General features: G+C 37.9%; 1 protein-coding gene across 1 annotated transcript; it reads right to left on the reverse strand.

Annotated features, from left to right (window-relative positions):
• Positions 1 to 11: 11 nt before the first annotated feature.
• Positions 12 to 12,360, reverse strand: zgc:163014 (uncharacterized protein LOC100038766 homolog). Its single transcript, XM_051646468.1, has 12 exons — positions 12,200 to 12,360; positions 10,287 to 10,392; positions 10,008 to 10,118; positions 6,866 to 6,976; positions 6,564 to 6,744; positions 5,547 to 5,669; positions 3,228 to 3,415; positions 2,888 to 3,084; positions 2,717 to 2,808; positions 2,520 to 2,574; positions 862 to 959; positions 12 to 247 (listed from the first exon to the last, which is right to left on the reverse strand). Exons 1-12 carry the CDS (start codon positions 12,358 to 12,360, stop codon positions 12 to 14), a joined length of 1,659 nt encoding a protein of 552 aa, XP_051502428.1.
• Between the last annotated feature and the right edge of the window lie 831 nt (positions 12,361 to 13,191).

Here is a 13,191-nt window from a genome sequence, read left to right on the forward strand (position 1 = left end):
AGTCCCTGATCCTAAACAGGGAGCTCAACCATGCATTTGAAAGTGTCATTGTAAAATGTCCCAGAACAATCTGATCCTCCGAACACTAGAATGGTGCACTGGAGAAAGGGGCTAGTGTGATGGTGGTCCCTCTCATCCCTCAGTTCTGAAGATAAAGTCTTTGTACAACCCAGGCTAATCAAACTATGGCCTGCACGAGGCATAGAGCAAAGCACTGGGGACACCACTGATGTCCACGTGCTGGTATCTGCAAAACGCACAATTGTTTTAGACCGAACCTTTCTGATTAATAATCCAAGACCCTCTTAAAAATCCCTTGAAATCAATGGAGCAGTTTTGTGGCTTTTAGTCCATGCCTCTTAGCACTGAGGCCATCACTATGTTGCTCTTAAAAGTTAAATTTTCAGCAGAAAAAAATATGTAAAATTTAATTTTTGTCTTTTGGGTAAAATGGGCCAAAAATATTGATGACACTTAGGACATCATCTTAAGGGTGTATACTGTACAAACTGGACCGATTTCGTCCAATACAATGGAGTATAGATTATATGCAACCTCTAATACCATCTGATACCAACAAACAATAGCAAGTGGCAAATCATAGCTTTTCTGGGCTGTGATGTAAACTGAAATCTATTGGCTATTTAAGAACAATAGTGACAAGCCCTTCGATGTCCCACCCTAACTTCCTATTTTAATAGCCAATACATCAACACAGGAAAAAAATATTTGTTGGTCAAACCATTTCATGGGGTCTTTAAGGTATTGAATTTTTAGAATTAGCTCTAAAAATGAATATGTTCAGTTTTATGACACTGCTTACAGTTATATGTATATTTGTATGATTACAAAATGACTGACCTATATTAAAAAGATGGAGGTCTTGTAGGGCCCCTATAGCACTGCAGCCTCCGCTGATCAGCACCCTGTTGTCAGACACGGGTAGAGCAGCGTGAAACCTGCCCAACGTAAGGAAGTCAAAAACAAATTTGAGTCCTCAGCAGTCTAATGCTCTGCAGATCTGTCAGCAAGTCTATTAAGATAAATTAAGCATAAGTTTTAACAGAATAAGCAGGGTGTTGAACAAGGTTAAAAGTTCTTGTAAGCAATTTCTACCAGCGCTGCGAGAGACACTCATTCACAGTGGCTTGTGCGTTCATGTGAGAACTTGCATTGTTTAGCGCCAACAACAATGAAAGTTCTCGCGTGAGCATGCATGCAACTGTGAACGAGCTTCTCTCATGCACGCGCAACGGACGTCAAGATTTTCACCAAAAAATATTATTTAAATTTCGATTTTCAAATGCTTCCAGAAGACATGGAATACAATGCATGAGTTGCACAAATATGAACTTTATTTTACTTTTGGGCCATTTTTATTTTGTTTAAGCTTTTAAGTAATGTTTTTTTTACAGATATTTTAGATCCCCTAAAGGGATAGTTCACCCAAAAATTAATTCTCTCATCATTTACTTACCCTCATGCCATCCCAGATGTGTGACTTTCTCTCTTCTGCAGAACACATATTAAGATTTTTAGAAGAATATCTCAGCTCTGTAGGTCCTCACAATGCAAGTGAATGGGTACCAAAATTTTGAAGCTCCAAAAAGCACGTCAGCATAAAAGTAACCCATATGACTCCAGTGGTTTAATCCATATCTTCAGAAGCAATATGATAAGTGTGTGTGAGAAACAGATCAATATTTAAGTCCTTTTTTTACTATAAATCTTCTCCCTGCCCAGTATGTGGCAATATGCACATAGAATGCAAATCACCAAAAACAAAAGAAGAATGAGAAAGTAAAAGTGGAGATTGATAAATATTCAAGTAAAAAAAAGACTTAAATATTGATCTTTTTCCTCACCCACACCTATCATTTCACTTCTGAAGATATATATTCAACCATTGGAGTCATATGGATTACTTTTATGCTGGCTTGATGTGCTTTTTGAGCTTCACAATTTTGGTACCCATTCACTTGCATTGTGAGTACCAACAGAGCGGAAATATTTTTCTAAAAACCTTTGTTTGTGTTTAGCAGAAGAAAGTCATACACATCTGGGATGGCATGAGGGTGAGTAAATGATGAGAGAATTTTCATTTTTGGGTGAACTATTCCTTTAAGTAAGCTCAGTGTAGACAGACAGATTGCTTGTTGCTGGAATCTTAATCCGTCGTTTGTGGTTACAAGGTGTTAAGTGTTTTGGAATGACATGTGTAAATCATGACAGCAAGTAATTGAGTAAATAATGAATTTTATTTTTGGGTGAACTATTCCTTAAAATGTACTGATGATAAATTTAAACAAGTGACTACAGGAGAACAAAATTATGTCTTTTTGTAGTATGTCAAAGCACTGCTATGTACCTGCACACTTGACACATTTGCACACAAAATGCCTTTGGGAAACAGAACTGTACTTACAAATGCACTTGTTATTAATGCATTCCATACAGTTTGCTTTTAAAATAAGTTGCAGTACTCAGTAGAACATGCATAATTGTAAGAGCGGTCTTACCCACGGGCCAATGGTGGCATAGTCTCGTACTTAACAGCAGTGTATTCCATGAAGCCTTTTCCACAAGAAAGAAAATATTGTCAGTCAATGATACTGTGATGACATGAACACCAGACATCAAGATCATACAAGATCATTCCAAATCATACAAGCTCATATTTACATATAGGAGGATACCATGTGCATGGGGTCATTACCAAGATCCAGGATGTGAAGATCATTGAGGTAGGCTGCCGTTTTTCTCCCACCAAAAATGATCAGCTTGTTAGACAGCAGTGTGGTGGAGTGCCTGTTATAAACATCACTAACAAGCTTAGACCAAAGAAGTGTGCTAATATTACAGTTAAACAAATTAAAGAAGCACTTACCCAAACCTAGGCAGAGGACGGTCACCCTCCACAATTGGTTGGTACCACAGACCATGTTCAGGGTTGAAGATGTATAATGCATTACTGCAAACTTTGCCTTCGGGACATCGACTGGGCTGTACCCCTCCAAAAACATACAGCTCTCTCTTATAGACAATGGCACTGTGGTACGCTAATGACGGTATATTTCCTTTTGCCTGTGTCCAGAATCCAAAAGTTATACAAGCAGAAACTGAGTGATCACCTGCTACACCCAAACACATTATAATAGCTATTGGTCATGAACACCAAATCATAAAAACATCTAGATGAAATGTGTACAGTTGTGTCCAAAACTCACCAAAACAAGCTTCCACTTCCATGTTATGGTGTCCAGTACATAGATATCACTATAGCGCTGACCTTCTCTCAGACCACCGTACACATACACAACTTTAGACTCTGGATCAAAGGTTGCTGAATGACCGCAAGAGCTCGGTGGGCTGACATCAGATGATGAGGTATCCATGGGGAACCAGAAATCACTATCTGAGGAGAGTACAGCACCAATCTAATTGTATAGTGGTTGTATATACATGTATATATATATATACACAAATCTTTCTATATTCTGCCACTTATTTCATATTTACTGTAAGTTTCATACCATAACAGTGGCCCAATTCATGGTATGAATCAAGATCTAGGGGGGTGCTAGGGTGGGCTTTGCCACTCCAAATTATTCCTCTGCCCACCCCCTCCCAAGCACAAGCCAAGGAATTGATTTCAATTCCATTTCTTTTTACTTTGGCCCGAATAATTTTCTTGCGTGATTATAAACCGCAGTTCAAAATAACTGTCAATTGTGATAAATGGGACTGGGACTGTATAGTCCAGTGGCTGGGTTCAATTCTTGTCCTTACACATTTTTTTGGTCAGCAAACAAAACCATAACTCATAAATATGGCAAAAAACAAATGTGGAAAAGAGATGATGTCGCCAATAGCAGAAACAGCAATAAAAATAGTCTTAATAAATACTTCTCGCAACTCAACTGTAGGTTAAGATATTTCCACCAAAACAGTACATGAAAAAGTAGCGTGATATTACCCGGTCTTGATTACATGTACCGTGGTAGTAGTATGGTATACTTTGTACCTTGTAGTACTATGAAAATATAGTATATGAACATGCTTAAAGGGACAGTTCACCCAAAAATGAAAATGCTCTCATCATTTACTCACCCTCATGCCATCCCAGATGTGTATGACTTTCTATCATCTGCTGAACACAAATGAAGATTTTTAGAAGAATATCTCAGTCCTGTTGGTCCTCACAATGCAAGTGAATGGTGACCAGAACTCAGAAGGTCCAAAAATCACATAAAGGCAGCATAAAAATAATCCATATAAGTGGTTAAATGCATGTCTACAGAAGCGATACGATAGGTGTGGGTGAGAAACAGATTAATATTTCAGTCCTTTTTGTTTTGTTTTTTTTTACTATAAATCTCCACCTTTGACCAGCCCCAACTAGTAGGTGGCTGAATGTGAAAGTCATTTCCACACCAGACTGTTAAAGTGAAAGAGTAGTTTTACAGTAAAAAAGGACTTAAATATTGATTTGTTTCTCACCCAGACCTATCATTTCATTTCAGATGAAATGAATTTAACCACTGGAGTCTTATGGATTATTTTTATGCTGCCATTACTCCCTTTTTGGATCTTCTGAGCTCTGGTCACCATTCACTTGCATAGTATGGGCCTACAGAGCTGAGATATGCTTATCGAAATATTTGTTTGAGTTCTGCAGTGAGGTGTGAGTCATATACATCTGGGTTGGCATGAGAGTAAGTAAATGAGAGAATTTTCATTTTTGGATGAATTATCCCTTTAAAATTCAGTACCAAGGTATATATCAAAGTACCATCTGATGTCATGACACTGTACCTCTTTTTGATGTTTTTGTTTTCTGATGAATAACCATACAATCAAATTGCAGCTGATTACTTTTAGCATTTCATATTTAACTAATATGAAGTTGCTTATATGAAGCAAGTTAGTCATGTAGCTTGTAGAGGACTTAGCGTTTTAGTTTACAACTTGTCAGTTTTCTTTCTTTAGAGTAGTTGGTACCTTAGCTACATATCTGAGCTCGCCCAACACTGTATAGATCCTAGTAGGCCCTATTTTTTGGTATCTGCAAAATGTAAAACATGACTGGTTAGTGCGCACTGATAGGCTAAATAAGACAACCTGTCAGTAAATTAGTAAGTTTGACAGTTGATAGTTTTACTTTACATTCTAACTGTCATTATTCTATATGGTTTAATATTTAAACTTTTAAATAGTTTTATAGTCTAGATCCGGGCCTCGTAGGAAACATGTAAAAGTGGCCTGTATGAATCATATCTAACTAAAATAAGGAAAAAAAAAATAATTATGTAATATACAGGTAAATTATGCTTTCCTTAAATATTAATATGTGCACATACATTTCTGGTTGGATACTTGTTGCCCAAACCTGCAAGTTATAAACTTCATAGAATCTATGAATTTAAATAGTTCAATAGTTCATTTATCAAAAAATATATTTCTTACACATTTCAGGGAGAGAAACTTGCTAAATTTTAAAGTATCTTTCTATATGGGTATATAAATATATATTGACATTTACGCACCAATTTCCAGCTTCCATAAAGAGTCTTTACAACTGGCCAGGTCATCAGCCTCTCCACCAATCAGAACGGCTGTATCAGGATCACTCATACACATCGCGTGGCTCCAGCGCTTTGATGGACGATCTGAGTTCAATAAGAAACACATAAAATACTGATCTGAAATCTAAAAATCTCATTATTAATTAGAGGTTGACTGACAGTGGATTTTGCCAATACCAATAACTAAAGTGGTGGAAAAGGCCGAAAACAGATCTATCAGCCGATAGTTTCAAATCAATTTATAGTATGGTAAAAACAAATTGCTGTCTTTCATCTTTCCTTTCTATGAGGGGCACAGATGTAGAGGCTACAAGAGTCCAAAATGAATAAAATCCCAGATGCTGTTTATTGTGCAACCAAAATACCAATGATAACCAGAAAAACGAAGGTTTTGTGCATGATGCGGGACTTTTATCTATATACACAACATGCAATACACTTACACTTATTTCGGGACTCTTATTTTGAAATGGCAGAGACTTGGCTCTTAAAATGCTCTATATTTAAGAATTTACCAAATTAAAAGAAACAAGTTGTTCTAACTGTAGAGTCCTCCGGAGGGGGAACATGAAGAATTGAATTAAAAAACTATTGGCAACTCTTGGCATAGATTTTTGCCAATAACCGATACTTCCAAAAAGCAACTATAGGCACTGATTACTCAGTAAAACCAGTGTATCCAATTTGGATCCAATTCTCATTATTTGAAACAGTTTGGTATACCTTAAGTATATCAATATTATTGACAACTAAAGAAAGGGCAAAGACACATTTTCTCTTAAAACGCCAACATAATATATGCAAACATGAATTATTTTTCATATGTAATACCATAAAGCTCATATAATAAAAGAATTACATTTTCAAAATGCAACTAATTGTACAACTAAGACACCTTAATCACAGGACACATTAAGATTCCAAGCATGTAAATAAACATCAATTGTGTTTCATCTGAGCAAAGGAATGAACATTTACCAGCCCTGCAACTCTTTACACGTTTGCCGGCTGTCTCATCTTCAAAATCCACTGCGGGCATTTTACACAGTTTGCGCTTCTTTGGGCTTGAAACTCGGCTTGAATGCTGAGGACTCTCCAGTTCTTCAGAACTCCAGATAAGTCCCTTTATTCCAATAACAGTGCGTCTGGGAGTTTTATCCTTCAATAACCACACAACAGAGAAATGGTAAGCTTTTAGAGTTAAAGCCTCCACAGACTGAAGATGATCAATCAACTCTACTTGCTGAAGAACTAGTTTGTTGATGACTCTGACTCCTTACCATTGGCCACACACCCTGAACACTGGGTAAGGTGTTGTCCTGTGACTCCACTTTGCTCTTTCCCAGCACTGCACAGCTGACGCTTCCCTCAGGAGGTGATCTCTGAGTAATCTTCATGGAGATGCAAGAAAGTCATTCTTTCACATAATCATCACAAGTCATGTCGTATGGCATGTAATAACAAATGCTTTTTATTTAATCTACCCTCTAACTTATCTTTTGTCTAAAAATTCCCCTGCTGAAAAGATCATCTTAGATCACAATTCATTTCCATGCTTGTCCAGGCTTGTTCATGTTGGTCTAACTAGTAGATCTGCTCTTCACCAGCATGTCCAATCTAGTGAAGCTGGTTGACAAAGGAAATGTTTGCTAGTTAAGCTAGATAACAAGCCTGATGGGAACACCAGCGCACCAACTATGCTCGTCTTCTCAGAAGGTTTGAAGCTATTTTTTCTAAGGCTGTCGATTTAACACGCTAATTCAGTGCGCTTAATTATATTTAAAAAAATAACGCGTTAAAAAAAAGTTACGCAATTAATCATGTCACCTGACTGTAATAAGCAATGCTTAAAAGTACTACCTGTTTTTAGCAGGGGACAGCAAGTGAAACTGTACAGGCAATGCACAGCTGTACAGAGAACAAATGACACTCAGACTTGTTTGACACCAGCGGCAGCACAAGACGAGGACATGCTCTTGCATTCAAACATTGTTGAATCGGGATGTGTTTTTCGAATTTTCAAACTAGGTTTAACTCATCACAGCAACCTTAAAATGTATGACGTTTATGACAACCAAAGTGAAGTGCTCCAAAAGCATCCATCTGATTCCCGTTTACACTTACGGGTTCTTAGAAAAGCCCTTGTATTAAATAGATCTATCTTGGACACATTGTCAGATTCGGTTGCAAAATGGATTGCTGTGAACTGTAGGCCAATGAGCTTACAGTTGAAGTCAGAAGTTTACATACACCTTAGCCAAATACATTTAACCTCAGTTTTCCACAATTCCTGACATTTAATCGTAGAAAACCTCCCCTGTTTTAGGTCAGTTAGGATCACCATTTTATTTTAAGAATGTGAATTGTCAGAAGAATAGTAGAGAGAATGATTTATTTCAGCTTTTATTTCTTTCATCACATTCCCAGTGGGTCAGAAGTTTACATACACTTTGTTAGTATTTGGTATCATTGCCTTTAAATTGTTTATCTTAGGTAAAACTTTTTGGGTAGCCTTCCACAAGCTTCTCACAATAAGTTGCTGGAATTTTTGCCCATTCCTCCTGGCAGAACTGGTGTAACCGAGTCAGGTTTGTAGCCCTCCTTGCTTGCACATGCTTTTTCAGTTCTGTCCACAGATTTTCTATTGGATTGAGGTCAGGGCTTTGTGATGGCCACTCCAATACCTTGACTTTGTTGTCCTTAAGCCATTTTGCCACAACTTTGGAGGTAACATTGTCCATTTGGAAGACCCATCAAGCTTTAACTTCCTGGCTGATGTCTTGAGATTCTGCTTCAGTATATCCACATAATTTTCCTTCCTCATGATGCCATCTATTTTGTGAAGTGCACCAGTCCCTCCTGCTGCAAAGCACCCCCACAACATGATGCTGCCACCCACATGCTTCATGGCTGGGATGGTGTTCTTCGGCTTGCAAGCCTCACCCTTTTTCCTCCAAACACAACGATGGTCATTATGGCCAAACAGTTCAACTTCTGTTTCATCTGACCAGAGGAAATTTCTCCAAAATGTAAGATCTTTGTCCCCATGTGTACTTTTAAACTGTAGTCTTTTTTTTTTTTTGGTGGTGGTGGTGGTGGTTTTGGAGCATTGGCTTCTTTCTTGCTGAGCAGCCTTTCAGGTTATGTCAATATAGGACTCGTTTTACTGTGGATATAGATATTGTCTACCTGTTTCCTCCAGCATCTTCACAAGGTCCTTTGCTGTTGTTCTGGGATTGATTTGCACTTTTTGCACCAAACTACGTTCATTTCTATGAGACAGAATTCATCTCCTTCCTGAGTGGTATGATGGCTGTGTGGTCCCATGGTGTTTATACTTGCATACTATTGTTTATACAGATGAATGTGGTACTTTAAGGCATTTGGAAATTGCTCCCAAGGATAAACCAGACTTGTCCAGAGGTCCACAATTTGTTTTCGGAGGTCTTGGCTGATTTCTTTTGATTTTCCCCATGATGTCAAGCAAAGAGGCACTGAGTTTGAAGGTAGGCCTTAAAATACATACACGGGTAAACCTCCAATTGACACCAATTAGCCTATCAGAAGCTAATTGGCTAATTGCCTAAAGGCTTGACATCATTTTCTGGAATTTTCCAAGCTGCTTAAAGGCACAGTTAACTTAAGTGTATGTAAACTTCTGACCCACTGGAATTGTGATAGTCAATTAAAAGTGAAACAATCTGTCTGTTAACAATTGTAGGAAAAATTACTCGTGTCATGCACAAAGTAGATTTGTACTCACGACTTGCCAAAACTATAGTTTGCTAATATAAAATCTGTGGAGTGGTTAAAAAAATGAATTTTAATGACTTCAACCTAAGTGTATGTAAACTTCTGACTTCAACTGTATGTTTAATAATATGGAAACAAACAATATATTGCCTTCTTAGGCCACTTTTTTATTGTCTTATCAATGCCTTACTTTTCTGCCACAATAATGCAATTTAACTATGTGAATTATTATATTTAGAATATACATTATATTTATAATTATTAAAAACTATAATTATTTAAGCATTATACAGTATATTGAACTATTGTTATTTGGGGGCCTTAGCATATATTTATATAAGTGATTCGATTAATTTATTGGCATATCATAGGAATAATGAAAAAACATTTATTTTTTTTAACAATACATGAACTTGAAGGTTGTCCTTGTAGAGACAATGATGCCTTTTTCGCCATCACAATTAACAGTCACAACAAAAGCGAGCATATAAAGTTTGGATTGATGCCATTTACTTCAACGGCTATGTTTGGACCTCCCTTCCTTAGAGGAAGTTACCATAACCACAGTAAACAACAAAGGCAGTGATAGAAATAAGCATTTCTTTCTGATTCTCCCAACCAATACAGAACAATTAATAGGTTATTTCACTTAAGCAAATTGTGACTCACATCATGACTCTCTCCGCTACTAAGAAGAGTACTGGATGGATTGGAGGAGTGACTGAGTGTGAGCCGTTTTCTGGTCACTCGTGGAGTGCTGCTGATAAAACTGGCTCTCACCTTCAAAGAAAACGGAGTTTAGCAATATCTAACAAATCTGCAATGTGTCACGGCATGAAATTAAATTAAAAAAAACTACGACAAAAAAACAAGGCATTGTTATGGCAAAGGGATATTTGAGAGAGGAATGAGGGAGTAATCTTTAAAATTACATTCGCATTGAAATACCTGTCCACAAATGTTGAGCACCACTTTGGCATAAACTCCTCTCCTGCCTCTCTGCGTGGCTTCAGTGAGAAGTTCAGGAGTCCAAATACCTTGCCAGATCAGACACCTTCATAGTATACACATAGTTTTCCCAGCATGATGTAAATTAAATGTAGGGAAGGTTTAAAAAGTTTTTTTTTTTTTTTTAAATATAGGGGTTGTTTACATAAATAAAAATCCCTGATAAAGACAGTTGGTTTATAAATGGATTACAGCATAGAGTGGACTCAACTATATTAGCTATAGTTTTCTAGTACAATTTACTTGCCATTCAAAGCTGCTTTAATACAACTCCAATTCCAAAAATGATCAGACAGTATGGAAAATGCAAATCAAAACAAAAAGTGATTTGTTAATTCTATTCACCCTGTGCTATATTGAAAGCACTACACTAAGACATTATTTGATGTTTTACCTTGTGAATTTATTTGTTCTTTTTCTTTTTTTAAATATTCACCCATTTCAAATCAGATGATTTGAAGACTCTCCAAAAAAAAATGGGGAAAAGTCGGATGTTTACCACTGTGTAACATCACCATTTCTTCTAATATCACTTAAGCTATTGGGCACTGAAGACACAAGTTTGTTAAGTTTAGCAAACAGATTTTTCCCCCAATCATCCATTTATGCAGGTCTTCAGCTGGGCAATTGTACGAGGCCTTCGTTGCCATATTGTGCGCTTCATAATGCGCCACACATTCTCAGTTGGCGACAGATCAGGACTGCAGGCAGGCCAATCTAGCACCCGCACTCTCTGCTTTCCCAGCCATGCACTCCAGGCAGTATGTGGTTTGACGCTGTCATGCTGGAAAATGCAGGGACGTCCCTGGAAAAGACAGTGTCTGGATGGCACTATATGTTGCTCCAAAATTTGTACATACATTTCTGCATAATGGAGCCCTCACAAATGTGCAAGTTACCCGTGCATTGGCACTGACACACCCCCATACCATGACAGACACTGGCTTTTGGACATGACGCTGATAACAGCTTGGATGGTCCTTTTCCTCTTTGGTCTGGAAAACACAACAGCTTTTTTTTTTCAATAAACTATTCGAAATGTGGACTCACTGGACCACAAAACAATTCCACTCTTCTACTTTCCATCTCAGATGAGACCGAGCCCAGAGAAGTCAGCGGTGCTTCTGGACAGTGCTGATGTATGGCTTCTGCTTTGCACAGTAAAGCCTTAACTTGCATCTGTGAATGCAGCGGAAAATGGTGTTTACTGACAGGTTTACCGAAGTATACCAGAGCCCATGTCATGATATCAATTACAGACGAATGCCAGTTTTTAAGACTGTGATGTCTGAGGGATCAGACATCATGCGCATTCAGAAGTGGTTTTCCAGCAGGGCAACTCCAAATCGCATACTGCCCAGATTACAAGTGCATGGATGTGTAAGCAGAGAGTGCGGGTGCTTGACCTGCTTGCAGTCCTGACCTGTCTCCAAATGAGAATGTGTGGCGCATTATGAAGTGCACAATACGGCAACGAAGGCCCCGTACAATAGCCCAGCTGAAGAACTGCATAATGAATGAATGGGGAAAATGTAACTTTGCTAAACTTAAACTTGTGTCTTCAGTGCCCAAACACTTAGGCTATTGGAAGAAAGGATGATGTAACTTGCCCCAACTTTTTCACAAGGCAAAACATAAAATAATGAGTTGTTGTAGTGCTTTTGATATAGCACAGGGTGAACAGACAAATCACTCTAGCCCTAGCAGAACCTCTTATTATGTCAAACATTATTTTATAAAATATATTGTATTTAAAAACAATTATTAAAACTAAATTCAGCTGAAGAACACTTAAGTTACACTACTTAAACTAGACCTTTAATGAGCTGCAAACTCTAACTGGTTTCACTTGCCTGGAGTGAGGTGAAAGAATCCCAATGACCTGTGACTTGACCTCTGGACCCAGCAGAACCGCCACAGAGATCTTAGTATCACTGGAGAAAGATGACCAGTCCCCTAAACTAAACACTATCAGCTGCTTCGGTAAAGGCAACGGCATCTGAACCTGGTACATCGTGCGGTTAACATTTCTTATGGGGTACATAAGAAACGACGAAATCAAAGAAATGTTTGGTTAACATCGTGAATTTAACGAGAGAAGTATGTTAAATAAAAGCACCCACCTGATAAACTGACGAGGTGCTTCACGTAAGGACCAAAGGGCATAAAAATGCACTTTCCCCATGCTGTTGCTTTCCAGGTTCAGCAATACTCCTCCAGTGGATTACTCAGCGTGCGGCCCTTCAGACTGCAGCAAGTTGAACCAGCGTGACGGTGGTTCCATTTATCATCTCCTGTGTCTGTCAAGACCAATTAAAGGTGTAACTCACCCCAAAATAATTTACTCACCCTCATGCCATCCAAGGTGTATGACTTCCTTTCGTCTGCAGAACACAAACGAAGATTTTAGGAGAATGCCTCAGCTCTGTAGGTTCATACAATGCAAGTGAATGGTGACCAAAACTTTGAAGCTCCAAAAAGTACATAAAGGCAGCATAAAAGTAATCCATACGACTCCAGTGGTTTAATCCTAGTCTTCTGAAGTCATCACGCTTGGAAATTATACAGCTTTTCAGCTTGTAGTCCAAAAACCCGTTAGAGAAGTAGCATTTTCGAGCCAAGGGATTTTCATATGGGCTCTATTTAATAGGAATTAATTAATAGGCATACACATACTGAAATAAATGAAAGAATAATGGTACAAACAGCAGATTTGAATGTTAAATTGACTGAACATTCTCTTTCATTGACTGGCAAATATAATAGATCTAAATTCAAATACTGTTTATAATGGTCCTCCAAAAATGTATGAGATTTCAATGCAGAATTAAATGAAGCTTTATTA

This window comes from Myxocyprinus asiaticus, chromosome 20 (assembly GCF_019703515.2).
Source record: "Myxocyprinus asiaticus isolate MX2 ecotype Aquarium Trade chromosome 20, UBuf_Myxa_2, whole genome shotgun sequence".
In the NCBI taxonomy this organism is placed as follows: Eukaryota; Metazoa; Chordata; class Actinopteri; order Cypriniformes; family Catostomidae; genus Myxocyprinus; species Myxocyprinus asiaticus.

Bases quoted from the DNA above. Each gene is read 5' to 3' on its own strand.
- zgc:163014 (XM_051646468.1), bottom strand. From the start codon at position 12,360: ATGTACCAGGTTCAGATGCCGTTGCCTTTACCGAAGCAGCTGATAGTG. The intron at 6,977-10,007 runs GTGAGTCACAAT...ATCTCCATGAAG, and splicing joins GTAGCGGAGAGAGTCATGAT to ATTACTCAGAGATCACCTCC. The intron at 3,416-5,546 runs GTGCGTAAATGT...TACTCTCCTCAG, and splicing joins TTTATGGAAGCTGGAAATTG to ATAGTGATTTCTGGTTCCCC.